Source organism: Sus scrofa, chromosome 10, assembly GCF_054392235.1.
Source record: "Sus scrofa isolate SSC_HxYL_T2T_F1_AM1 chromosome 10, Sscrofa_HxYL_maternal_Yorkshire_Landrace_v2.0, whole genome shotgun sequence".
Lineage (NCBI taxonomy): Eukaryota > Metazoa > Chordata > Mammalia > Artiodactyla > Suidae > Sus > Sus scrofa.
This window is the reverse complement of record NC_139392.1, coordinates 26,955,856-26,983,844: the sequence shown is the minus strand read 5'-3', so window position 1 is coordinate 26,983,844 and position 27,989 is coordinate 26,955,856. Positions and strand designations below refer to the sequence as shown.

Genomic DNA, 27,989 nt, shown 5'->3' with positions numbered 1-27,989 from the left:
TCGGAGCTGTAGCTGCCAGCCTACGCCAGAGCCACAGCAACGCGGGATCCGAGCCGCATCTGCGACCTACACCACAGCTCACAGCAACGCCGGATCGTTAACCCACTGAGCAAGGGGAGGGATCGAACCCGCAACCTCATGGTTCCTAGTCGGATTCGTTAACCACTGCGCCACGACGGGAACTCCCCTTATTTTTTTTAAAAGCCACCTTGGAGTTCCCGTTGTGGCGCAGTGGTTAACGAATCCGACTAGGAACCATGAGGTTGCAGGTTCGATCCCTGGCCTTGCTCAGTGGGTTAAGGAGCTGGTGTTGCCATGAGCTGTGGTGTAGGTTGCAGACACAGCTCGGATCCCGCGTTGCTGTGGCTGTGGTGTAGGCCTGTGGCTACAGCTACCATTAGACCCCTAGCCTGGGAACCTCCATATGCCGCAGGAACAGCCCAAGAAATGGCAAAAAGACAAAAAATAAAAATAAATAAAATAAAATAAAAGCCGCCTTGCCCTGCCCCACCCCTCTTGCACTCCACCCACCCCCTGCGCCCCACCCCAAGGTGCAAGCCTGAGCTGGGAGCAGTGCACCCCCCCAGTCCCCCCAAGGTCATCCTGGAGGACACCACTCCAAATGAGGTCACCTGGAGTCAACCTCTTGGTGCAGCCTGGGATGGAGGCCAGAAACCAGTGCTGCCTCATGATTAGAAACAAATTCTTCGGCAGTTTGACCAACAGCCTTCGACCTGTTCACAGACAAACAGAAAAAGGGCTTGTAACTTCCAGGTCTTTTTTCTTCCTTGTCATTTTTCTGGCCGTTCATTTTTCTTTTTCTTTTTCTTTTTTTTTTTTTTTAGGTTTTTATTTTTTATTTTTTCTGTTATAGCTGATCTCCAATGTTCTTTCTGGCCGTTCAGGTTTATTATGTTTTACAAAAGCAGTAGATTGGAAAATCAAATCAAAACAAAGCAAAACCAAACTGGTCCTTCCGCACAAATAGTTTGAGAGACTGTGGGTGACGGTTCAGCCTCAGGGGACTCACTGACCCGTGAGGGCCTCGTTTCTTCAGATGTGAAAACAGGGTAACAGTACCTACCCATGGGCTGTTGCGGAGTTAGCTGAGGTCACAGCGGGAAGCTGCTTTCCGCACCCCCTGCGTCCTTTTTGCAGCTTCTAGAACCATCTATTCTGGCCAACAGAGAAATCAGGGGCAGACAGAGAAGCCACAACAGCTGGGGTGGGCTGGGTCAGGGGAGCAGAGCAAGGGGCACACGGAGGGGCCTGGTTTAGGAGGACCGAGTGTCCCCTTACACCCAGGGATCCTGGGAAGCCAATGTGCCACGTCCAGGCAGCTGGTCCTTTGCTGGGAGTTTCCTGGGGTCCCTGTGGGAGGCCTGCCTTCTGCTCAGTGGCTGCCAGGACATGGAGGCGTGGAGGTGGGACGTGGATGGAGGGGGACTGGGAGCCGTTCTGGCCGGGAGCTGTGGCCGTGGAAACAGCAGAGGTGAGACCCGGGGCTGGAGTCCAGGGGCTGCTGGGCAGCAGCAAGGCTGCTTCCCCAGGTCTGGCCCCTTGCTCCACTGGCCTTTGTCCTCTGTGGGCTCGTGGGAATAGGCGGTGGGCTGTGGACATGGAGGAGACGGGCTGGGGCAGAGAGCAGAGGTAGCTGATGGTATGACCTGGGGACTCCCCCAGAGATGGGAACCCCTTCCCCCAGAGCAGATGAAGAGACCTGGAGCCTCGTTCTGGCACCCACTTTGGCGGAAAGGAGAGAGGGTCCCTCCAGGGCCCTGTGAAGGAAGCCCCCCACTGCAACACTCACAGGCCCTTGGCAAAGGTGAGGGTGTGTGAAGTCAAGGTGCTGTGCCCCTAACACCAGGGTGGGGGCCGCAGAGCTGGGCGCAGACCCCCCAGTACAGCGCAAGCTGGCAGGCTGCCCAGGAGTCCCCATCTGCAGGCATAGAGGGTCTCCCGCTTGCACAAGGGGAACTCTGATGTGAGCCCCGGTAGCCTGCATCCTCTATGTGCTAGGAGGCTGAGCCAGGCAGACACCCAGCCCAGGGCAGGGATGGTACTCTCATCCCGCAGGTGCCAGAGCAGATGTATTGGTTGGGAAACAGGAGGGCAGTCCTATGGGCTGTCCTGACTGTCCAATGGAGGCGCCCTGGGGCAAGGGGAGGGGGTTGGCAGATGGGCACTGTTTGCTGGAAGCATCCCCAGCAATCATGGCCGTGATCTGATCACCAGAAGTCCATACATGCTTGGTGCCTGAGTCCAGGGTTGTCATTGTCGGAGGAGACAGAAGAGGCCGAGAGGAAACACGTCCTCCATGAACCGGGCCACTGACCCCGTGGAGCGATCTTCCACTTCCACGGATGGACAGCGTCACAGCCAGCAGCCCTGACCCTCCCACACCTGCCGCCAGAAGCAGACCCGGGCTGCACCCCCAGCCTCTCTCCTCCGGAAGGAGATTCTCTCTCGTTCTCCAGCAGGCAGGCCTCCCCGGACACCCCACGCCGGCCCTCTCCCTTGACGCTGCCTCGCCCAGGGGCCGCGCGTGGGGGTGAGGGGCTCACACACGGATCCCAGGTCCATGCCCAGATGGGCCTCCCTGCGAGAAGCGTGCCCTCAGTGCTTTGGACAAACACGCCGGCTCTCCCTGGGCAAGGCAGGGCCCTAGAAGCTTCTCTCTGCTGGGGTGGGCGATGAATCCCTGGCCCAGGGCAGCCCTAGGAGGAGCAGGGCTTGCTCCCCAAGGGCCTGAGTCATCACTGGTCCTGCTACCCGCTCCCCACCCCCAGATCTCCACCCAACCTGTCCGACAGGTGTGCCTGGCTCCGGGCCAGCAGGGGCCCGGTGCCCAAGCCCTTACGGGAAGGAAGGATGTAAACAGAGGACAAAGGCGACCGGGTCTTTGTCCCTCACTCAGCTTGGTCCGGAACCTGCACACCTTGCTCCCCGGGGGACTGGCACCCAGGGCCTGGGGACCCCCACACCCAGCCCCAGGAAGTCCCATTTTGCCCCACGCTCCTCCCCTCTCCTGGGGCTGCCCTTGGCTCACCTGTCCCCTCACAGCCACAGCCCCGGCCCCAGGCCAGGCAGTCCTGCTCAGCCTCAGCCAGGACACAGCTGGAGGGTGGCGCTGAGTCATTGGCCTGAGCTGCTCAGGGGAGAGGAGGGCCTGCAGGTTTCATTTCCTCACTTCCAACTGAGAGGGGGTGGAGGGCAAGGTCACCTGAAAAAGGCCTCGGCAACGTCAGCTGGGACCCAGGAGGACCAGACAGCGGTGCCCCCTTGACCAGACGGCGGTCCCCCCTTAACCACCCGGCAGGGTCCCCCAGGTAACATGCTTGTGAGCGCTTGGGCCGGGAAATGCACACATTCCTTAGGGATCGGCCCTTCTTGGCCCTGCCTGCTGTCGCCTCTGTGCCTGCAGGAAGACAGCCTGAGTGCAGCAGATACTCATGAGCAGTGGGACAGCCGGATGGTGCAGGGGACGCTCCCTGCAGGAGGTCACTGGAGTAAAGACAGACAGGGAGGGAACCTCCAGGGACCTCTCGAGGGGTGACCGGGAGCAGAGCAAAGAGGCCGGGGGTCACCACCCAGGGCCTCGAGGGTCTGAGCTGACTTAGGGAGTTCCCCTGTGGTTCAGCAGGTTAGGGATAGGTCTTGTCACTGCAGCAGCTCAGGTTACTGCTGTGGCTCTGTTCCAACCCTGGCCCAGGAAATTCTACATGCTGTGGATGCAGCAAAAAAAAAAAAAAAAAAGAGGGAGTTCCCGTCGTGGCGCAGTGGTTAACGAATCCGACTAGGAACCATGAGGTTGAGGGTTTGATCCCTGGCCTTGCTCAGTGGGTTAAGGATCTGGTGTTGCTGCAAGCCACGATGCAATGGGACAGAGTGCCTCTGTGCCACCCCAGTGCCACCCAGGCAGACCCCCCAGTGGGCAACTACAGGCACCAGCCTTTACCCTTGACTGCCTCTGGGTACCCCATCAGGATGGGGCCTTCCCAAGGAATCTAGGGAGCTCAGAGGAGAACCTAACCCCATCTGTGCAGTGGAGGAGGGAACCAGGGAAGGCTCCCTGGAGGAGGTGACCAAAATTTGCTCCACCCTCTGCTCAAAAACAACAGCAGAAGAGACTGAAGGAGAGATGCCACGCCCAGTGCCCTATGCCTTCCTGCGTGACGTCAATGCCTCCTCTTACCAGTCCCGGAAAGTAGAACCCTTACAGCAGCCCTTCTTTCCAGCAAAGGAGACTAAAACTCAGAGAGGTTCAGCCACTCGATCAAGGTCGCACCACTCACACCAACATGGCAGCATCAGATGGGGTGCGAGACCTCCACTGTCTACCTCCTTGTACCCCAGGCTGCCCTCGGAAGGGCAGGGTCCCGGCAGTGGGGGCAAGCCTGCTACTGGGCTGACTCATGGCCATTCTGAGGTGGACAGAGGTATACAGAAGCAAATGTTTCTAACCTTCTTTCTTTTTTTTTTTTTTTTTAAGGCCACACCCGCAGCATGTGGAGGTACCCAGACTAGGAGTCTAATTGGAGCTACAGCTGCCAGTCTACACCACAGCCACAGCAATGCCAGATCCTTAACCCACTGAGTGAGGCCAGGAATCGAACCCACGTCCTCATGGATGCTAGTCAGATTCATTTCCTAACCTTTAGTAGATGTGGATTCGTTTTAAGGTTCTATAGGGAAATGGTAACAAGCACATCGAACGCTGGGTGAGACAGAGGCGTAAGATTTCTTTCTAAATTAAAGTAGGAGTTCCCATCGTGGCGCAGTGGTTAACGAATCTGACTAGGAACTATGAGGTTGCAGGTTCGAACCCTGGCCTTGCTCAGTGGGTTAAGGATCTGGCGTTGCCGTGAGCTGTGGTGTAGGTTGCAGACATGGTCCCGCATTGCTGTGGCTCTGGCGTAGGCCAGTGGCTACAGCTCTGATTCGACCCCTAGCCTGGGAACTTCCATATGCCTCAGGAGCAGCCCTAGAAAAGGCAAAAAAGACAAAAAAAAAAAAAAAAGTAAAAAGGGAGCCTTTTTGTGAGGTCTCAATCCACTTCTAATTAAACTCTTCCAGGTGTCATGTAAAAATGTTATGTTTCGAGTTCCCACCAGGCCGTGGTGGATTAAGGATCCAACTGCAGAAGTTTGGGTCACTGCAGAGGCGCGGGTTCCATCCCCGGCCCAGCGCAGGGAGTTAAAGGATCCAGCATTGCAGCAGCTGTGGCTCAGATTCAATCCCTGGCCTGGGAACTTCCATATATGCCTCGGTGTGCAGCCACATACAGAAAATGTTATGTTTATCAACTAGGTTTTGTTTTTTTTTCCGACTGAAGTAAAATATACATAACATGAAATTGACCATGGTCAAGGGCACAGTTAGCTCAGAGGCATTAAGCTTGTTCACGTTATCGTACAAGCTGCACCACCATATTCTCCAGAACTTCTTCATCCCCCCCAGACTCAGCCTCTGACTCCACTGACTCCTCACTCCCCAGCCCCCTCCCCAGCTCTGGCCCCCACTTCCTCTTTCCGTCTCTGTGAACTTGACTCCTCTAGGGACCAAGTGGGATCCTTCAGCATTTGTCCTTCTGCGTCTGGCTCATTTCACTTATGCTGTCAAGGGGAGATGATTTAAGGAGGAGAACGTTAGACTGAATCAAAATCAAAATTCTGGAGGCAAAGGCTTGGGTGACAGAGGTCAGAAACTGTCAAATGGGGAGTTGCCTTCATGGCACAGCGGAAACGAATCTGACTAGGAACCATGAGGTTGCGGGTTCGATCCCTGGCCTCACTCATTGCCGTGAGGTGTGGTGTAGGTCGCAGACGCGGCTCGGATCTGGCGTGGCTGTGGCTGTGGCCGTGCTGTAGGCCGGCAGCTGTAGCTCCAATTACACCCCTGGCCTGGGAGCCTCCATGTGCTGCGAGTGCGGCCCTAAAAGCGAAAGAAAGAAAGAAAGGAAGGAAGGAAGGAAGAGAAAGAAAGAAAAAGAAAAAGAAAGAAAGAAACTGTCAAATGGGAAACACAGGACTCTCACCTCATCTGCTGAGGACCAGCCCAGAAATGGATCCTCTTCTCAGGAAACTCGGAAGCAGGATGCTGTGGAGGAGGAGGAGAGAGGGTGACCAGGCATCCCCTGGCCCTCCCAGGGGACTGCATGCTCCCAGTGCCCCCCGTGAGGGGCTGGCTGTGCACTCTGTAAATGCCCATGGGCAGCTGATGGACGGTTCAGTCCAGGGGCATGCCCCACACAGGGTCCTGGCTCCCCAGCCCACCTCTGGTGCCACGTTCTCCCACCTGTCAGACGGGGTGGCGCCCAAGCCCAGGCTCCAGGGGCTGCGACCTGCACTGACCCAGACACGGCTAAGAAACAAGCAGAAACCAGTGAAGGGCTGGAGGCCCCGTATCTCAAGGAGCTGAATCAGTAAAGGAGATAAAGTCAGGGCAGGATTCACGCAGAGAGGGCTGAGGCTGGAACCCCTGGGGGCTGGGCTCCGGGGCTGGAAGATGAAGGAGTTTCCAAAAGGAGCAGGAGCTTTCTCCCTGTGCACCAGGTGCTGGCAGGGTCCAGACCCAAGGCCAGAGTGGCTGACTCCTGGCACTACTGCCCAGTGGGCTAAAATGTCAGGGTGTGAGATTCCATGTATATCCTTTTTTTTTTTTTTTTTTTTTTTTTTTTGGTCTTTTTAGGGCCACACCCGCAGCATATGGAGCTTCTCAGGCTAGGGGTCTAATCGGAGCTATAGCTGCTGGCCTACCCCACAGCCACAGCAACGCAGGATCCAAGCCACGTCTGCGACCTATACCACAGCTCACGGCAATGCCGGATCCTTAACCCACTGAGCGAGGCCAGGGATCAAACCTATGTCCTCATTGATGCAAGTCAGATTTGTTTCTGCTGAGCCATGACGGGAACTCCTCCATGTATGTTCTATAGAAAGAGAATGTAAATGTGTAGGTGGTACGTATATTGAGTGCTTGTGTGTAATGTCTATATAATGCATGTGTATGCATATATATCTTGGTATATTTCTTTTTTTTTTTTTTCTTTTTGGTCTTTTTGCCATTTCTTGGGCTGCTCCTGAGGCATATGGAGGTTCCCAGGCTAGGGGTCCAATCAGAGCAACAGCTACCGGCCTATACCACAGCCACAGCAATGCAGGATCCAAGCCGTGTCTTTAACCTACACCACAGCCACGGCAACACCAGATCCTTAACCCACTGAGCGAGGCCAAGAATCGAACCCGCAACCTCATGGTTCTTGGTCGGATTTGTTTCCGCTGCGCCACAACAGGAACTCCCAGTACATCTGTTTCTGAAAACAGAATATTTACACAAGAGCTGCAAGTGTCTTGAAAAATAGCTCCTTCTTAAAATTCAAAGCAATCATAAAGAATCTTCTTCGGAAAAAGCACACACTTCTAACGTGAATGGAGTCACCATGGGAAAAAAAGCTCCAGCCAAACTCTTTTCTGTGCATCACTGCCCAGGGAACAGCTTCTCTCAATGAGAGGAATCCTATTTTTTTCCCCAGTCGAGAACGTTCTGCTTCAAGAGCTAACACTATTTCAATACTGTACTTCAGTTCCCGGGTCAACTCTGGTGGAAGGACTTTCAGCGCCGTGCATAATAAACAGAAAGAAACACAGAGAGGTACTGAGATCTTAAGTGGTAAAAAGTATTTTTAAAATATATAGTCTCGGAGCAGAAAAGCACTGTGGTGCAGCAGAGAAGAATCGGGCTAACATCCATGAGGATGTAGGTTTGATCCCTGGCCTCGTTCAATGGGTTAAGGATCCAGCGTTGCCCTGAGCTGTGGTGTAGGTTGCACAGGCGGCTCAGATCCCACTTTGCTGTGGCTGTGGTGTTGCTGACCCCTAGCCTGGGAACTTTCATATGCCAAGGGTGTAGCCCTAAAAAGTAAATGAAAATAAAATAGAATATGTTCCCGTCGTGGCTCAGTGGTTAACGAATCCGACTAGGAACCATGAGGTTGCGGGTTCGATCCCTGGCCTTGCTCACTGGGTTAAGGATCCGGCGTTGCCGTGAGTGAGCTGTGGTGTGGGTCGCAGATGCGGCTCAGATCCTGCAAAGTTGCTGTGGCTCTGGCGTAGGACGGCAGCTACAGCTCTGATTAGACTCCTAGTCTGGGAACCTCCATATGCCACAGGAGTGGACAAAGAAACGGCCAAAAGACAAAAAAAATAAATAAAATAAAATAAAATATATAGGCTACATCCTAGTTCATGGAGAAACATTGACTTTTTGGACAATGCTAGGTGAGCAAAAACCTATCCAAGCCGGACGCAAAATGTAGAAGGCACTTTGGCCTCAGGAAGCCACCCACGGCAGGGGTACTGTCACTCAGGCCACAGTCTAATTCTTCTAATACCCTTAATCGGAGCTGTACATAATAAAGCAGGGGCCCCTGTACACCCGGCCCTGGGCCTGGCGCCCCCTCTGTCCCCTGCTGTGGACGTGCCTGATCTGTCAGTCCCGCCCTGGCCACGGCCTCCGCGGGGCTGCTCTCGGGGTGAGGTCACCCTCCTCCCTGGGAGGGCGAGGCCCTGCGGGTAAACCAGCCAGGCCTGCACCGCAGGGCTGACGTCACCCACCCGCAGGGCTGCTGCCCCGGGCGCCAGGGGGCTCGAGCGAAGGGCACATTCCTGTGCCCAGTCCCTCCCCTTGGCTGTCTGTGGAAAGCCCCGGGCAGCCCTGGGCCCGGTGCAGCAGGAAGGACCAAAGACGGAGGGAGAGTCTGGAAGAGGCGACCACCTGGCTGGAGGGGCGCCGGTGGTGGGGCGGGCTGTGCGGCGGGAGAGTGACTCGGTTAATGGAGAGAACACAGGGACTGCTGCGGAGACGCCTTAAGCTGGGAGTCTGCAGACCTTCCCCCACCCCCCACCCCCAGCTCTGCCCTACATACCCCAGGCTCCGCTGCCGCCCTGGCTCCTCCTCCCCAAATAGGGACAGACAGTGATTTTTTTAGTCTTTTTGCTCTGGCTTTAAGTCCCTACTGCGTGCCAGGTGCTCCACGTAGAGGGTCCCATTCAATCTTCAGAGCAGCCCAAGGGGCCAGAGGGAGTGGAAGGAACATTCCGGAGAGCTGGGCTGCAGAGCCGGGAGGACCCACCTCAGGACCCCCTCCCAGGGCCCCCACCTGCATCCCACACCTTCCCACCCTCCGCCTTCTGCTTCCTTGCAAACCCCAGGCCCTGTCGGTTCTCAGAGAGAGAGACCTGGGCTAGGCCGATTCACACGCACACCCCGTCTGGCCCACGGGCACAAGGAGGAAAATCCATTAGGAGCGGAGATGCCAGGCTTTTACCCGCTGATTGGAGCCAGAGGCCTTCAGCGGTGCCAGAGGACCCTGCCGAGGGGGTTGAAGGTGACAACGGATGGCCACTGATTATGGAGCGGGACATCCGGGTGTTCAATAGACTGTGTATGGCATGTCTGCCCCGCGATGGGCTTGGGAAGAGAACGGGCAAAATGCTGCCCCTCGTGGGGCTTATGTATCGCTGGGGAGATAGCTGATCAGCAACAATATAAATAATACTCAATATAAATAATACTCGTGTGGCGTGGCTGATGGGACAGATAAAACGGAGAAAAACGAAGGAGGAAGAGAGTACGAGGAGTGCTGGTGGAGAACACAATTTTAATGAGGTGATGTTTAGGCAGAGGCGTTCACCTTTATTACAGAGAAGACTTTAGGGGGACTTGTGGCCCTGGGACATTTGGAGTCAGAGTTGCAAGTGGTGAGGTCACAGGTGCAGCTGGACATCGGGGGGCCATCAGCTCTTAGAAGATGTTTACGGCCATGAGACCAATGACCTTGCTGGGAGGAGGAGTGAGGACAGAAGAGAAGCCACGCCCTGAGCCCCGAACCCCAAGGCTAGGGATGAGTCTGGGATGGGGGGTCCTGGAGGCCAGCAAGGAGCTAGGGGTTGTTCTTCCATCAGATCAGAGAGGGAGTGAGGGCTGAGGCCAACTGCTGCTCAACGTGATGGGGTCGCCATTGTCACTGAAGTGGCCTTGTTCCTGAAGGGGGCCAGTGCACAGGGGGAGCAAGTCAAGGAGACCACCAGATATTAGGGGAGTGGGGAAGGGGGCGGTCCTGGAAGAGCAGGGTGGGCAGGAGGGGGTCTGTGGGTCTTTTCAACATGGAAGAAATGAAAGAATCTAAAAGAAGAGGAGTTCCCATCATGGCGCAGTGGTTAATGAATCCGACTAGGAATCATGAGGTTGCGGGTTCAATCCCTGTCCTTGCTCAGTGGGTTAAGGATCCAGCGTTGCCGTGAGCTGTGGTGTAGGTCGCAGACGCAGCTCGGATCCTGCGTTGCTGTGGCTCTGGCGTAGGCTGGTAGCTATAGCTCCGATTCGACCCCTAGTCTGGGAACCTCCATATGCAGCAGGAACGGCCCAAGAAATGGCAAAAAGACAAAAAAAAAAAAAAAAAAGAATCTAAAAGAGGAAATGGAGTTCCCATCGTGACTCAGTGGTTAATGAATCCAACTGGGAACCATGAGGTCGTGGGTTCGATCCCTGGCCTTGCTCAGTGGTTTAAGGATTCGGCATTGCCGTGAGCTGTGGTGTAGGTCGCAGATGCGGCTCGGATCCCATGTTGCTGTGGCTCTGGTGTAGGCTGGCGGCTACAGCTCTGATTAGACCCCTCACCTGGGAACCTCCATGTGCCGCAGGTGCGGCCCTAGAAAGACAAGAGACAAAAATAAATAAATAAATAAAATAAAAGAGTAAATGTCTATGTCAACGGGAATAAGCACATAAAAGGGAAATTCGGGGGCAAGAGAGGGAGCTGCTGGACCGCTATCCTTGCACAGTAGGATGGGGGCGGTGCCCAGGCGGAGGGGCTCGCCTGGCACAGAAGGGGGAGGGCCGGCACAGGTGAAGGCCGGTGAATGATGGATGTGTTGGTTGCAGGGGCTGAGGTGACCTTGAGCCCAGTGACCTTGCCATGAGGACGACTGAGGGAGAAGAGAAGCCACGCCCTGAGCCATTATTCCCGTGAAACAGGGAGCAAGTCCCTGACTGAGCGTCAGGAGGGGACAGGACACGAGGAGGTGTGAAAAGACCCTCCAAGAGAACGGGATGGTGCCCAGAGAAAGGCCCCATGGTGGTCAGAGAGCCCCGAGGTCACCTGAGCTTCATGATCAGGAATTTAAACTGGTTTCTTAGGTTCAGCTCATTGACACTGTGGGCTGGATGCGGCCGCTGTGCACAGCTGTCCCATGTATGTATGGTAGGATTCTAAGCATCCCTGGGCTCTACCTGGTTGGTACCCAGTGGATGCCCAGTCGATGCCAGCAGCGCCCTCCCCAGATACTAGCAATTGTCCCTGAGGGGCGAGCCGGCCCCTCCGAGAACCACAGACACAGATGGAGAACAGTTTGTGCTGCCGTTAACCAGAATGAGCGCCAGTGAAGTGGGCCCAGCAGTGGCTTCGCCAGATGGGGAGGACAAAGGGAGAGGAGGCAGGACGGTGGAGGTTTCTGAAAGGAGTGATCACGGAATTTAATCCAGGCAAAGAGGGGCAGAGAAGAGATGGTCCCACAGACCAGAGATCGACCCCCGTGGGGCTGATGGGCGGAGTCCGCATTCTACCAGAGGTGAGCAGTAAAAGGGGGGGTGGTCACAGCGTGAAAAGACTGAAACAGGGTCTTGAGGTGTCCGAACAACGTCAAAGGCATGGCCATGGGGGTCAGTAGTGGAACTAACGGGGACAAGAACACAGAAGTCTTTTTTTTTTTAGAACTGCACCTGCAGCATATGGAAGTTCCCAGGCTAGGGCTCAAATTGGAGCTGTAGCTGCCAGCCTACACCACAGCCACAGCAACACCAGATCCAAGAGGCACCTGCGACCTACAGCGCTCACAGCAACACTGGATCCTGGACCCACTGAGCGAGGCCAGGGATCGGACCCACATTCTCATGGGTACTAGTCCGGTTCTTAACCTGCTGAGCCACAGTGGGAACTCCCATAGGTTAAGTTTTTTTTGACTGAAGTGTAATTGACAGCGTTATATTCGCTTCAGGTGTATAACACAGTGACTCGATATTTCCCTACCTAATGATATCATCGCCTGGACATCACAGCTTCAGACGTGTTTCCTCACTCTGCCCTGGACTTGCTCTATGTCTGGAATTCATACTGACTTTGAGGATTCTTTACCACCTGGAGAAGTGGGGCCTTTGTGCCTAAGAGGCCAGCAGCCCCTCAGCAGGTGGCCTCTCCAGCTCAGCCACAGGCACAGCCTTCTGTTTCCCAGAGGGAGGGAGGGAGGGAGGGTCTGGGCTGGTTCAGGCTCCCCAGCCCGCCCCCACCACTTATTCCACGATGCCCTGAGGGCAAGGCTGGGTGTTACCCGCCCAGAGAAACCCCAGGGGTGAGAGAGGGGTCTTCCCCGTAAGTCTGGGCAGCCCACTTCCTGTGGATAAGCTGAGTTACTAGGTGACAGCAATCTTGTCACCACACTCGACACACGATTGAGCAAAGCCTGCAAGGCAGCCTGGCTCCAGAGCCCAGGACCTGGCTCCTGACCACTGCTGTCACGTGGCCTTGGTCTTTCAGGGCAGAGAGTGGTTGAAAGCAGCTGATACACTAGGGTTGCCGAAGAACGAGGCTGCAGCTGTAGGGAGGCCAGGGACCTGTGCCCGCCCTGGCCCCATCTCCGCTGTCACGCCCTTGCACTGGGAACGGTGGCAGCCTTCTGGCTGCTGCTTTGTCCTGAGTTCTGTCCCATCCGTCTCCCTGTAAACGGCCACCAGCCCATCAGCGGGATGTTTCCCAAAGCAGCGATGACTCTGTCACCTATTACAGGCCTCCGGACCCCCTCAGCGGCTACCATTAGGCTCAGGATCCAAGGGAGCATTTCAGGGTCTGCAAACCTCACAGCCTCGCTTCTCGCCACCCTGCCTGGAAGCCCACGCTCCAGTCCTACCCAGGTTCATCACCTTCTTTGTACACATGGGCCTTTCATGCCTCTTTCCTTTTGAACTTGACGTTCTTTCTACCTGGATGCCCCCATCTCTGTGCCCCGTCGCGTCCCACTCGTCTTCCCAGAACCTACCCACACCTGGTTCCGGAAGCTAAGCTCTGTGGTCTCAGCATCACTCTGTATGCACCCCCCCACCCCTTAGTTCTCCCGGTGTGTGGTCAGCACCTGCTCTCTGCTATGACCTCATGAGGGGAGAGCCCTGCTCCCGGCTTCCTTTGTATCATCAGTCCTGCCGTAGACTCGTCCCTGAATCACCACTGTTAACAGAGGCATAGTATTCTAGACTGTAACTGGGTGACTCATACTCTAGGTAACCTATCCCAAATATTAGTCGTGTTGTTTGTTTCATTTTTTCTGAATTGCTAATATTTATTTTTCAAAATGGAGAAGATATTTGTCTTCGTTTGTATTTCAAGAACAGGACAGGCTTTTTGTCCAAGAAAATTCAGACGATGCAGAGGCTAAAAATAAAAGGAGTGTATATGACTGAATCACTTTGCTGCACAGCAGAAATCATGACAACATTGTAAACCAACTATCCTGTAATACAACTTTAAAAAATAAAAAAATAGGAGTTCCCGTCGTGGCGCAGTGGTTAACGAATCCGACTAGGAACCATGAGGTTGCGGGTTCGATCTGTGGCCTTGCTCAGTGGGTTAAGGATTCGGCGTTGCCGTGAGCTGTGGTGTAGGTCACAGACGCAGCTCGGATCCCGCGTTGCTGTGGCTGTGGTGTAGACCAGTGGCTACAGCTCCAATTGGACCCCTAGCCTGGGAACCTCCATATGCCGTGGGAGCGGTCCTAGAAAAGGCAAAAAGACAAAATAATAATAATAATAAATAAATAAATAAATAAAAACAAAGGTAAAAATCATGTATAATTCCACTACCCAAAGACGGTCTTTGTCCCCAAGCCGATGTACGTCTTTCCAGGTTGTTTTCTATGCACATCTACACATAGAGCTGGCTCCACATTGTGTGTGTTTGTTGTTTGTCCCTTTCTGGCCATGCCTGCAAGTTCTCTGGCCAGGGAGCAAACTGGTGCCACGGCAGCCACTGAACCACTGCAGTGACAACATCAGATCCTTAAGCCACTAAGCCACCAGGGAACTCCTGAGTTAGCTCTACATTGAAATGCCAAAACTGGGATGTGTCATATTTCCTGTACTTAGTGTTTTATAGGTATCTCATGAACATTCCGTATCATTAGATACTCATAAATCATTTTTTACATATATCATTTTTTAATGATTGCCTACTATTTCATTGCATGGATGTGACAATTTCTTTAACAGACCCCCTCTCTTTGGACATTTTGGTTGTTATCAAGATGCTGTGAACTCCTCACAGACAGTTTGTACTTTTAACTGATTATTTGCTTTTTTTTTTTTTTTTTTTTTTTGCCATTTCTAGGGCTGCTCCCATGGCATATGGAGATTCCCAGGCTAGGCGTCTAATCGGAGCTGTAGCCGCTGTAGCCCTCCAATCAGACCCGTAGCTGCCAAGCCTACACCAAAGCCACAGCAACATGGGATCCGAGCCACGTCTGCAACATACACCACAGCTCACGGCAACGCTGGATCCTTAACCCACTGAGCAAGGCCAGGGATCGAACCTGCAACCTCATGGTTCCTAGTCGGATTCCTTAACCCCTGAGCCAAGACGGGAACTCCTGATTATTTGCTTAAAATGTGGTCCTTGAGATTGACTTGCTGGGTTGGAACCTGCCCGTTTGTGATGCTTTGGCCCAATGTTCTCCAGGAGGATTGTACAATGTCACAAATCTACTAGCAGCATAAGACAGTGCTAATCCCCCAACTGATACGAAGATAGGGTATCACTATGTGCTTCCTCTTTATCCACCTTGGATGGGAGGTGGTATTTATGTTTCTATTGTCTTTGAGAGAATAACAAGTTGCTTTGAGGCAGCAACTCCCAAACAGTCACATGAAAGATGCTTCATAAGTACTTTACAAATGATGGACGGATCGGGGGAGAACAAGTGACATTACACGGGACGCCTTCTGGACTTGAGTCAGACTGGCTGGGTTCAAACTCTGGTTCCAGACTTCCTATCGTGGCTAGCATCCATGAGGACGTGGGTTCGATCCCTGGTCTCGCTCAGTGAGTTAAAGATCTGGCGTTGCTGTGAGCTGTGGCGTAGGTCACAGATGCAGCTCAGATCCTTCGTCGTTGTGGCTGTGGGGTAGACCAGCAGCTACAGCTCTGATTCAACCCCTAACCTGGGAACTTCCATATGCCGCAGGTGTGGCCCTCAAAAGACAAAAAACAAAACAAAACAACAAAACCAACTCTGATTCCGCTACCTAAGGTTAGTGCAATCACAGACAAGCCACGTACTTGATTGTTTCAGTTCACGCAATTGTGACTTGGAGACTGAATTTCCTACATCATGTGATTATTGTGATATAAATGAGATGCTGTGCCTTAAAACAAGGCTAAAAGCATTGAAAAAGCAATGTATACGGTAAAGTGCTCAAATAGCACAGCAGGTTCTATTTATAAAAAGACCCCTTCTCACCCACCCTGACTGCACTCCCATCCCAGGAGTAACACAGTTTAACTTTGCCTCCTTCTGGAGATTCTTCTCCTTGCTGGCAAGAAACAAAGTTATCAATAAAACCAGATTCGTGAAATACTCAGATGTTGAAAGATTCTAGAGGAGGGAGTTCCAGTAGTGGCTCAGTGGAAACAAATCTGAATAGCATCCATGAGGACACAGGTTCGATCCCTGGCCTCGATCAGTGGGTTAAGAATCTGGTGATGCCGTGAGATGTGGTGTAGGTTGCAGATTCGGCTGGTGTCTAGCAGCGCTGTGGCTGTGGTGTAGGCTGGTGGCTACAGCTCCGATTTGACCCCTAGCCTAGGAACTTCCATATGCCACAGGTGCATATTTAGGTATAGCCCTGAGAAACAGACAAACAACAAAAAAAGTGCATCGTTCTACACATGGTGAATGCAAACCTGCTTTTTTCCCACTGGCTACACCATGAACAGCTGCATGTGTCAATAAACAGGGCTGCACGGTGTCCCTTTTGGGGCTTCCTGGGATGTGAGCACATCTCTGTGTAGCAAATTTCACCAGCCCTCTTTTTTATTTATTTATTTATTTTTTTGTCTTTTTTCCACTTCTTGGGCCGCTTCCACGGCATATGGAGGTTCCCAGGCTAGGGGTCGAATCGGAGCTGTAGCTGCCTGCCTTCGCCAGAGCCACAGCAACGCGGGATCGGAGCCACGTCTACGACCTACACCACAGCTCACGGCAACGCTGGATCCTTAACCCACTGAGCAAGGCCAGGGACCAAACCCACAACCTCATGGTTCCTAGTCGGATTCGTTAACCACTGCGCCGTGACAGGAACTCCTCACCAGCCCTCTTTGGGTGATGCTCAGGTTGCTGCCATTGACCTGCAATTACATCACAGCCACAATGAGAGTCCTACTCAATTATTTGCTTTGGAGAGGTTCTCAGATGTCAGTTGCCAGGTAAAGGGCCTGCGTGCTCTTCAAGGCTCCTACACAGGTTGTCAAACTGCTTCTCCGAGGGCATCTCCTAAGTGCTGCTGGTTTACGGCAGGCTGGAGGTTCTCGCTCCTCACCAGCCCAGACATCAGGGGCTCGTTCGCCCTCTGCCAATTTGATGCTGAGCTGGTTTCTCTCCTCCTCTTACACGTCTCGCCTTTCACAATGCTGCGGAAGAGAGTACGTGCTCCCGTCTGCGTTCTCCAAACCTCGGCAGCTGACCATCATCCCTCCTGGCTAGAAGTCAGCCAGGCCAGCCTGCGGCATAAAGACTCTAAATCCCAGCTTGCCCTGCAGACACGTGGGGCAAATGAGGCTGCACCAGGGGATGCTGGGATTTCCCTCCTGCTGTGGCCTGGGTCACTGAGGCTGGCAGGTGTGGAGGTGGGCAGGTGAGGCTGAGTCACTGGGACACTGGGTGTGGTTTCCTGGATCAGCTCCAGAGTTGACACGAAGGTTCCAGTAACGGGTGGCTGAACTGGGCTAATTGCTGCTGGTGCTGCCCTAGCCCAGCCCTGCACGTAGCAAAAAAGAGGAGGAGGGAGGGGGAAGGGAGGAGGGGGAGGAGGGAGGAGAGGAGTGAAGGGGGAGGGGGAATAAAGGGGGGAGGGGGAGGAGTGGATGAGGAGTAAAAGGGGGAGGGGGAGGAGGGGAAGGGGAGGGGGAGGGAGGGGGAAGGGAGGAGGGAGGGGGAGGGAGGGGGAAGGGAGGAGGGAGGGGGAGGAGGGGGGAGGGAGGAGGGAGGGGGAGGGAAGAAGGGAGTGAAGGGGGGAGGGAGAGGGAAGAAAGGGGGAGGGGGAGGAGTGAACGAGGAGTAAAAGGAGGAGGGGGAGGCGGGAAGGATGGAAAGGGGAGGAGGAGGGAGGGGGAAGAGGAGGGAGGGGGAGGGAGAGGGAAGAAAGGGGGAGGGGGAGGAGTGAACAAGGAGTAAAAGGAGGAGGGGGAGGTGGGAAGGATGGAAAGGGGAGGAGGAGGGAGGGGGAAGAGGAGGGAGGGGGAGGGAGGAAGAAGGAAGAGGGGGAGAGGAGGGCTGAGGGAGGGGAGGGAAAGGGAGAGGAAGGGCAAGGGGGAAGGGAACGGAGGGAGAGGGGAAGGGGAGGGAGGGGAGTGGAAGGGGAAGGGAGGAGGGAGGAAGGGAGGGGAAGAGGGAGGGAGCTCTGCCCCCTCCGCAGGATCACTGGGAAGCACCCATGAAACCAGCTCTGATGGAAACCAACCCCCCGGCGTGTTTCTCACCCTGCACCCTGAGGCCATTAGGATTGCAGGCACTTGGGCAGCTGGACATGTGCGGGGCTCCGTGCCTCTCAGAGCAGAGTCAGCTGTGGGGCTGAGGAAAGAAGGTCAGGACACCAGGGTTGGAACCCTGGTCTCCTGCACTTACAGGCCCTGAAATGTGGCTGGTTCCTAACCCTCTGCAGCCTGTTTCCGTTGTGAGGGGTCCAGCCCTCCTCACAGACCTGCCAGGGGGTTGACGTGCCTTTGTCTCGGGATTTCTTGGGCTCTGTGGTTCGGGGGTGGCCTCTCCCCTCTGCGCCCCTGCACTAGCCCGGGGCTGGGCCTACAGCAGACCCTCAGTGGGCACTAACTTGACAGCTGCCTGGTCCCTAGTGGGCACTTCTTCAGGAGTCCACATAGCTCAGGTTCTGCACCGCAGGCTGTGTAGTTTGGAGCAGGTTGCCTCCCGCCTCTGAGCCTCTGAGCCTCAGTTTCTTCATCTGGGTTTGTTGGCCTGGATCTGGCACTCTGTTCTGCAGCTGCAGTAGAGGTTATGCCGCTGGGGCTCACTGGGAACAGGCGCCAGGCAGGGGCGGCCTCCAAGCCCAGCCCCACACTCCAGGGGGCACGGGTGCCCTTGATGTGTCTCGGGTTAAGATCTTGAGGTGAGAAAGTGTGATGCTTTCTTTTCTTTTTTTTTTTTTTTTTAGTCTTTTTGCAATTTCTTGGGCCACTCTTGTGGCATATGGAGGTTCCCAGGCTAGGGGTCGAATTGGAGCTATAGCCACCAGCCTACGCCAGAGCCACAGCAATACCAGATCTGAGCCACAGATCTGAGGCCTATACCAGAGCTCACGGCAACACCGGATCCTTAACCCACTGAGCAAGGCCAGGGATCGAACCCGCAACCTCATGGTTCCTAGTCGGATTTGTTAACCACTGTGCCACAATGGGAACTCCATTTTTTTTTTTTTGGCTTTTCTAGGGTTGCTCCCATGGCATATGGAGTTCCCAGGCTAGGGGTCTAATTGGAGCTGTAGCCACCGGCCTACACCAGAGCCATGGCAACACCGGATCCTTAACCCACTGAGCAAGGCCAGGGATCGAACTCACAACCTCAGGGTTCCTAGTTGGATTCGTTAACCACTGCGCCACAACGGGAACTCCGAAAGTGTGGTGCTTTTTAGCAAGAACTGGGGGCACTGGTGCCATCCAAGGCCCTCATGGTGAGCGTGGCCAACCGGGTTTGCACACTCACGCGTGACCCCCATCACCTGTTTACTGTCTGGCAGCCCCACCCAGTGAGCCATCAGTTTGCAGGTAGTGGGGTGCAGAGCTTGCTGTCAGAGCAGTAGGTGGGGGCAGGCACAGATGTTTCCACATGGGAGTGGAGCACATCCTGCCTCTGGGCCACAGAACTAGGGTTCGGAGGTGACCGTGCGGCTGTGTGGGGACACACGATTCGGCCTCTGCAGCCTGGGGTCCAGCGAAAGAGCTGGTTCAACACAGCCCCACCTGGTTTTTAACAGAAGCCACCACCACGCCATTATTATGTGAACATTTTTCTGATTTTAAGAATTTGGCAGAGGGCATTCCCGTCGTGGCGCAGGGGAAGCAAATCCAACTAGGAACCATGAGGTTGCGGGTTTGATCCCTGGCCTCACTCAGTGGGTTAGGGATCCGGCGTTGCCGTGAGCTGTGGTGTAAGTCCCTGACGCGGCTCAGATCCTGTGTTGCTGTGGCTGTGGTGTAGGCCAGCAGCTGTAGCTCCGCTTGGACCCCTAGCCTGGGAACCTCCAAGTGCCATGGGTGTGGCCCTAAAAAGACAAAAGACAAAAAAATAAAATAAAAAGAAGAAGTAGTTGGCAGAGTTCCCATTATGGCCCAGGAACTGACTGGCATCCAAGAGGACGCAGGTTCAATTCCTGGCCTTGTTCTGTGGGTTAAAGATCCAGCGTTGCCATGAGCTATGGTGTAGGTGTATGGTGTAGCTATGGATGCAGCTTGGATCTGGTGTTGCCGTGGCTGTGGTGTAGGCCGGCAGCTGCAGCTCCGATTGTACCCCTAGCCTGGGAACCTCCATATGCCACGGGTGCAGCCCTAAAAAGATTTAAAAAAAAAATTGAGGAGTTCCCATTGTGGCACAGTGGTTAACGAATCCGACTAGGAACCATGAGGTTGCGGGTTCGAGCCCTGGCCTTGCTCAGTGGGTTAAGGATCCGGTGTTACCGTGAGCTGTGGTGTAGGTTGCAGACGCAGCTCAGATCCTTCGTTGCTATGGCTCTGGCGTAGGCCGGTGGCTACAGCTCCGATTGGACCCCTAGCCTGGGAACCTCCATATGCCGCAGGAGCGGCCCAAGAAATGGCAAAAAAAGACCCCCCCCCCAAAAAAAAGTTGACAATATATTCCTGCAATGCCCCTCACAGTGGGAGGTGGGGGGTGGTCAGCGGGCCCTGAAAGGGCAGGGCTGTGCCTTAGCAATTATAACCAGGGCCTGAGTTCTCACTGCGCACAGAACCCCACTGGAGGGAAGGCCTGAGCCCACCTGGGGACAGGGTAGGTGGGAAGCGCTTCAAAGAGGAGGGAAGATGCCAGGTGGTGAATAAGGGGCTGGGGGTTTACCCCACTGCAGGGGGCGGGCTGAGGCCGTGTGTGTGTGTGTGTGTGTGTGTGTGTGTGTGTGTGTGCGTGTCTGATGTGTGCAGCCATGGGGTCTGTGAGTGTGCGTGTGTGCACAGGGGGAGGTGGCGGCTGGGCAGGGAGAGGCAGGGAGAGGCACGGGGCAGCCTGACAAATATTTATCGAGCACCTTCTCTGTGCCAGGCGCTGTGGAGGCCCCGGGGTGGTGGCCCAGCCTTGCCCGCAGGCCCCACGGAGGGTGTAAACAGAGGAAAAGAGCTAAAAGCATCTCGAAGCGGCTGTCAGGGAGCTGAGGACCCTCCCCTGCAAGGCCCACCCAGAAGGGCACCCCTCCCCTGCCCAGCAGCCCCCACCCCACGGCGGCAGGACCCAACCAACATCTCGCCCTAGAGACGCAAGTGACAAACGATGGCCCAGGGTCAGTGCAGGGCTCGGTGACCCACTGTGGACGGGACAGACGTGGGTGGGAAATGAGCCCCTTTGGAGAAAGCGGAGGCCTCACCCGGGGCCACCTCGCCAGCCGCCCAGGGCCCAGCCCAGCCGCCCCAACCAGGGGCAGGGGAACCAGGTCCTAGTCCCCATCTCACGCCACCTTGGACCAGCCACCAGCCTCCCCCAGGGCCTGCAGGGACACCCCGTCCCCTCCAAGGGCTGTGGTGGGGATCAAATGAGCTGATGGGGTGTGGAAACCCCTCATAAACTGGAAGCGCAGGACAAAGGTCAGAGTACAGGGCCCCGCGTGCAGAAGAGGCCTCCTTTTCCAGGCTGAGGCCACTGACGGAGGCGGGGGCGGTGGGGGCAAGTGTGTTTTGGTCCCTCCCAGAAGGTGACCTCTCGCTGGGGAGCGAGGACCCCCAGAAAGGTGGGCAGGTAGTGATTTTCAAGAAATGAGGCAGCCAGGGCAGCTGGAGGCTAAACACCCCCTCACCCGCTACCCACCTCTGGGCTGAGGCGCCCACACCCCAGAGGGGACACTTCTTCCCAAAGGGCTCCAGAGGATTCTAGCTGCTCCTTTCAGGGTTCTAGTCACCCCCTAACCCACCCCTGCCCTCCTTGCTACCAGCCCTGGTCATCCAGACACACACACACACACACACACACAAACATGGAGACACACACACACACACACACGGAGACTCACACACATAAATACAGACACACAAACACACACAAACACGAACACACACAGAAACACAAACACACAACTTCTGTTTTGCTCAAATCCCTTCCTAACCCACGTCTCTTTGGTGAATAGCCTGCTATTTCTGAGACAATAAACAGCATTTCACAAAATAGCTTTTTAGAGTGCGGTCTCAGACTTAAGGACGTTCTGCTGGGGGACATTCATCACAAGGGCCCCCCCCCCCCGCCCTCCCAACAGCCCCCACCTGAATGCAGACGCACTGTCCTGGGGAGACGGCCGGTGAGCACAAGCGGGACCCGAGGGGCCTTGGCTGAGTCCCTGGGGGTCCCAAGCCCCCCTGCCTCTGCGACCTGGGTGTCTACTGATCTCCCCAGCGAGGTAATCAATGGGGGCGGTGGTGTCCACCAGGTGCCAGCAGGCTGTGTAGACCAGGCTGTCTGTCTCCTCCTCCCCAGGTTCCTTCTCAAGCACTCATCTTGCTGTGTTTGTTTTTCCCTCCACAAGATCCAAACTCTGATTTTATGTCTGACAACGAGAGCTCGGGTTCATATGACCGATCTCCAGCTCGTAGCCGCCCGGGCTGGAACGCACAAGCCTCTCCTCTACAAGGCTGGACATGCAATTCCAGACTCTCCCAGGACCCGGGCCGCCCCAGCCTCGCAGCAGGACAGCAGGACCGCAGGGCCCAGGTTGGCCGGGGGCCAGCCAGCCAAAGCCTCGCAGGGACAGGAGCTAAGCTGGCAGAGAGGCATCACTGGCCCTTGGCCCCATCAGGGGGTCTGTACAGGGGTGGGGGGACCCCAGCTCTGGGACACCAAGTGCCTGCCTCCGCCTTCACCTCCGGCCAGCAGACCCCTGCCCTGGTCCCCTTTCCAGCCCCCATGCCCGTATGCAATCCAGACCTCAGATCTCAGTGCACAGGTAGCTGAGACAAAGGTTAAAAAAGTCCAGAAGGCACTTTATTGGAGGTCTCCGCCCCCATTCACAGGAAGAAGGAGCCAGGAGCCCTGTCCTGAGGCTCCTGGCATCGCCCTGCCCCTCACTGGCCCAGCCAAGAGCCTGGAACAGTCCCCGTGGCCACCAGGGTTCAGTGGGGGAGGGGCTGGGGAGGGGTGTCTTAGAAAAAATAGATTTCTATATACATCTCTATAGCACATAAATTAGGGCGCGCTCTGACCCCCGCCCGCGGAGTCCAAGCACTGAGCGGGGAGGTGGAAGCCAGTCCAGAAGGAGGGGTGCGCCTCTGAGAGCCCCCCGGCCTGGCCCGCTGGGCTCATCCAGCCCCTGCCGGAGGGGGCGTCCCAGCTGCTGTCTGATCGGGTCCGACGTGCTCCCAGACCGAAGAGGCTGCACCTGCCTTGCAGCCGGCACACGAGTCACTTCAAACGCTGGGGCTTGTAATCCCAAAAGGACAAAATAGAGGCCATGGCCCCAGACGCCAGGACGACGACCGGCAGCACCAGACCCGAAGCTTGTCTCCACGGCGCAGCGCCTGTGCCCCAGTGGCAGCCTGGCAGCCCTGCAGCCTCAAGTTCGAGCCTTTGGTCCCAGAGCTGGTCCGACCCTCAGTTCCGGCGCCCGACAACCTCTTCTTCCTGCCAGCCGCTGGAGTTCTTGCCGAATTTGTAGACAAGCCGCCGACCGTCCACCCGCTCTAGAATCTCCCGTTTGTAGTAGTACCTGAGGGGAGAAGGGTGGTCAGAGGGTCCAGGCTGGGCCCCCACCCGGTCCCAGAGTCCTCAGGTGACCTGAACCGCATCCTGCAAGGAGGAGCACCAGCTGCATGGCCCCTCTCTGTCCAGAGCCCTGGCCCTGCCTGCTTCTGGGTATCTGACAGCTCTGCCTGGGGCTGAGCATGAAGCCACATGATCTGAGGGCTGGAAGAAAAGCTTAGCAATGATCTGGAGGGGAACCTGAGGTCCAGAGAGGACAAGGCAATGGCTCCAATGGTGTCCCTTCCATCCGCAAGTGCCCTTCTTAGAACAGGCCTTGCAGACAATACCAAGAAATGTCAGATCAAGTTCAGCATGTGCTGCAGCCAGCCTCCTGCCCCAGGCTTGCACTCAGACCACGAGGCAGGTGGACTGGCGGTTTCCCCACTGTAAGGACTCAGGCATAGGGGTGTGACAGCACCAGCAGCTGCCCAGCAGGTCTCACCTCATGGCCCTGCTCAGCTTCTCGTAGGTCATGCTGCTGTTCTTCTTCTTCTGACCCCACAGCTGGGCCACGGCCTCGGAGCGCAGGAACTTGAAGACACCTTCTTGCCGGTTCTCCCACTTCATGAGGCCCTCGTTGAGCTCCGGGTTGATGAGGATATCACGGATGAACTCCCACAGGTGGGTGCCTCTGGGGGCTACAAGGCCAGTTCCATCAGTCAGTAGCCCAGGGCACCCCCAACTCACATGACTGCTGCCCATCCCAGCACACATCCTACTGATGGCTGCCTCCCTGCCTGGCCCAGCATGCTGCCTACTGATGGCTGCCTCCCTGCCCATCCCAGCACACTGCCTACTGATGGCTGCCTCCCTGCCTGGCCCAGCATGCTGCCTACTGATGGCTGCCTCCTTCCTCGCCTCACCCACTGGACAGCTGGGAAGCTCCAAAAACACGTGTCTCACACAGCACAGAGATTAAACACACTCCAATACTGATCAAATATCTGGCTTGGATACCAGAGCGGTGAGACATAGCACTGCCTTGAGGGGCTTGTGGTTTGGAGGGGTCATGGTAAAACAAAGCAAATACACCAGCTAGTGGTGAGAGCTTGTTAGGTATAGGAGCACAGAGCTGGCCCCAGCCTGGGGGCCAAGGGGACAGCTTCTTGGAAAGAAGCCCAAGAAGAAAACAGGCCCAAAGCTGGGGGCAGGGGGCAGGCAGCATGGATGAGCAAGAGCTGCAGGGACACTCCCAGTGGGGAGGGTGGTGGGAACTCACTCAAGGCCAGAGGCCAGCGGGCAGGGACTTGGTAGGGGAAGGGCCGCCTTGGCCCAGCCCTCAGTGGGCGGGGCATCCAGCAGCCCAGCCACTGTCCCTGCCTGAGCCTGCCCAGCACCCACCAGCCTCTTCCCACCAGCAAATGGGCCCCCCAGGCAGGACAGGGCAGGGGCAGGGAGACTAGACTCCACCTCCAGCCTTCCCCAGGTGCCCCCCTGAGGGACCACCAACCAGCTCTGCTGCTAGGCAGTGACCCATACCCAGGGCCCTGGCCTCAGGCACAGCTGCAATGAGGGCAGGAGGGAGGAATGGTGTGAGCCCCCACACACACACCGCGCAGGCCCCCCTCCCACCATTCAGCCCTCCCCACCATGCAGGTCCCCCCCTCACCATGCTTGCTCTTCGTTCCCTCCAGACACCCCCGAGATTCTTTGCTCAGCTTTCGGGGGCGGCCCCGTTTCCGCTTCCCGTGCTTCAGATCCCCCTTCTTGTAGTCTGGGAAGCCATCTGTGGGGAGAGGTGGTGGGTCAGGGTAGGGAGGGATGGGGGCTGGCTCCAGGCACTGCCAGTGGGACCCCCCGTGGGGACCAGGAGACCTCGGCTCACCCCCGGAGAAGGGCTTGCTGTCAGGGGCGTCCAGGTCCACGTCGCTTCCACCGGAGTCTGAGGTGGGGGAGCTCTGGGAGGCTCCAGTGCCTGGGGAGGGAGTGGGTGTGAGCCCCTCCCAGCCACACTGCTGCCCACCGACTCCCATCCATCCTCCAGGGAAGCCAGGGCCTCTGGGGCAGGGGGAGCTGTGGGCAGACGCCAGCCGGGCTCACCTGCGGTGGAGACATCGGAGCTGCCTGGGGAGGGGGCTCCCGCGCTGAAGCTGCCCGGGTAGAAGGGGCTGGGCTGTCTGCAGTCCTCCAGCATCTCTTGGGCGAAGGGGCTTCCCTGGTCTGGGAGAACAGGGGAGGGTTCAGATGGGTCTGACTGGGTGGCACCGGGCAGAAATGGGGAGGACAGGCTGGGGATGCCGAAGACTCTCACCAAAGGGGCCCTGGTCTCCGAGGGGCTCCTGGAGGGTCATGCTGTCCTTCTCCAGAAGTTCCATGATCCAGCTGAGCTCGTCAGGAAAGCTGGAAGCTGATAAGAAGGGGGATCAGGGCCCAGGCTGGCTCCTCTCCCCTCCCCCGGGCTCCCTCTAGGGCGGCTCCCCAGACCAGCCTCCCTGACGGGGAAGGCCCCTCCAGGACTTACTGAGGTCCCATAGCTGAGCATAGAGCTGGTCCCCCAAGGGCCCGAAGACCAGGCGCAGCTCCTCAGGGGCGCAGCGGCAGAGCGCGGCCCCGTCCATGTCACAGCGCGAGAGGTCGATGGTGCTGGCGTCGTATTTGTGCTTCTCCACTTGGTAGCTGATCCAGTCCAGAACCTGGGCCTTGGACCAGAGCTGGGGCTGCTCCCCCGACCAGCTGGCCTTCTCTGCAGGGGACGGGCAGGTGGCGGCAGGTCAGCCCCCTTCTGGAGCCCATTGGGGTGCCTCTCCGAGAACCCAGCCAGGCTGGGGCAGGAAGCACTGCTCACAACCATTCCCGGCCCCCAAACCCCAGCACGCCAACTGCTTACAGCTCACCCCAGCCGCCCTCCCTGCCTGACCCCCATTTGTCCACAGGCTCTTAGATGCTCGTCTCCCCTTCCTCAAACACCCCACCGCAGCCTGAGACCCACCTGGGCCCTCCAGGGGCATCTGTGGGCTGCCCAGGGCCAGCACCAGGTCGTCGGCCCCAAAGGTGGCAGCGGCGGGAACAGAAGCCAGAGTGGGGTCCTCCGAGCTGTACATCGTACTGAAGTAATTGCTAAAAACGTTGCTAATCTCGCAGGTTGCGGCCATGAGGCTCCCTGGGAAGGGAGGGCGAGGCAGATGAGGGCCGGTCCTCTCCTACCCTCCAGCCACTCTGCTCCAGCCAAGCCTGGGGCAGGAAGGGCCCAAGGGCGCGAAGGTCAACAGCTCTGGGGACACCTATTCCTCCATAAGGGCTCCAAGGTCTCTAAGCTGGGGCAGGGGTGGGGGCACAAGGCCCCCCACCAGGCTCCCTCCTCAGCCCACCTGGGTCCTTGAGTGGGACCAGCAGTCTGTCCCCCCCAGGACAAGGCCCTGGGGACACCACCTGCACTCTGGCTGGGAATTCCACCCTGCGAACTGCTGGGGGAGACACAGGTTCCCCAGTGCCCCCTCACCCCCAGTGTCCCCAGGCCGGGCTGGGTAACATGATGGGCTGGGGTCCTACCGGTGGCGGCTGAGGGTGTGGCAGGCAGGTTAGGGGACAGCAGGCGGGAAGAATCCGGGGACAAGCTCTGCCAGGTGGTGGTGCGCAGAGGCTCTGGCTGCGCTCCCGGCGCCCTAAGAACAAGCATCTGAGCTCCGCCCGCCCAGGCCTTTATAGGCGCCTGCGGTAACCTGAGCTGGTGGCTCATTGGTCGAGGGGATTTCCTGGCCTTTAGACTGGGCTCCTGGCCCCAGGTGATTTGCATATTTTGTGCCTCTTGGCTGGGATCCAGGCTGCGGTGCTGGGAAGTCAGGCCCTGCTGGTTTAATGATTGTCAGGGTCTGTCATCCCGCACCCTCTGGGGTTGGGCACAGGGCAGTGGCCTGGGCGGGGGGCCGAGAGCCGCTGGGTGGGCATGTGCACTTTCGGCCACCCCCTGGCTCAGGAAATTCCTTAGGGGGGCCAGGCAGGGACAGGCTAGGGGAGGGTGCGTGACTGGGTCAGAGCTGGGTCGGGAACACTCCCGGCCCCCAATGTCTGCAGGTCTGAAGACAAAGGGGATGGAGCAGGGAGAGAAGATACTGAGGTCTGGGGTTTTTCCCACGATGCCCAGGATTCAGGCTGGAAGGCTCTCTAGACACCAGGCTACATTCACGGGGGTCTGGGTAGGGCCCTGGCGTCCCTAGCCACAGGGCCCACCACTGTCCTCTCCTTTGTTGGCAAGGTCTTGGCATTCTTTGCCTGCTGGATGCCCCACAAGCATCACGGTCACCCCTGTCCAAGCACCTGGCTCTGCTCAGAAACCCCCCGGACCCCTGATGGAGCCCACCTAGAAGGGGGTGCTGGCAGGGGCTGCAGAGGGCGCTGGCCCCACGTGCGGGTGTTTACGGCTCTCTGTGGCCTCCGTCTGACCTCCCCGTCTAACCTCCGCTCCTCGGGTGCCGGCGCCTGCCTGCTGCCCCCTAGCGGCCAGAGGCCCCGCCCTTCGCCCGCATCGGGGACGCGGCGGGGCAGCGCGGCGGCGGGAATGTGTGGTTGTCCTCCTTTTACAGATCGGGAGGTTGCAGCTCGAGGGCTGAATGACCCGCCCAGGCCACGCGGACCTAGTTAAGTGGTGGAGCTGTGGTTTAACTCCCCCACCCGGCGCTCTTTCCAGTCGACCTCGCCCTCCCTCTGGGCAAGGTGACCTTTCCACACAGGGTCCTCTCCATGAACCCAGCCCCACTGCGGACCCCAAGGGGCGTC

General features: G+C 56.8%; 1 protein-coding gene and 1 long non-coding RNA gene across 3 annotated transcripts; both read right to left on the bottom strand.

Annotated features, from left to right (window-relative positions):
* Positions 1–440: 440 nt before the first annotated feature.
* On the bottom strand, positions 441–3,187 carry LOC146398872 (uncharacterized). Its single transcript, XR_014818209.1, has 3 exons — positions 3,050–3,187; positions 1,085–1,171; positions 441–734 (listed from the first exon to the last, which is right to left on the bottom strand). It is a non-coding gene; the product is annotated as an uncharacterized LOC146398872 (long non-coding RNA).
* Positions 3,188–22,498: 19,311 nt separating this feature from the next.
* On the bottom strand, positions 22,499–26,890 carry ELF3 (E74 like ETS transcription factor 3). Of its 2 annotated transcripts, XM_021064529.2 has the most exons (9): positions 26,766–26,890; positions 26,206–26,376; positions 25,738–25,959; positions 25,528–25,623; positions 25,317–25,436; positions 25,102–25,191; positions 24,886–25,002; positions 23,719–23,914; positions 22,499–23,241 (listed from the first exon to the last, which is right to left on the bottom strand). In XM_021064529.2, the coding sequence occupies exons 2-9, from the start codon at positions 26,366–26,368 to the stop codon at positions 23,127–23,129; spliced, it is 1,119 nt and encodes a 372-aa protein (XP_020920188.2). In that variant the 5' UTR covers positions 26,369–26,376; positions 26,766–26,890; the 3' UTR covers positions 22,499–23,126. The 2 variants fall into 2 exon arrangements, with proteins under 2 accessions (XP_020920188.2, XP_020920187.2); XM_021064528.2 differs by having other exon boundaries at positions 24,886–25,191.
* Between the last annotated feature and the right edge of the window lie 1,099 nt (positions 26,891–27,989).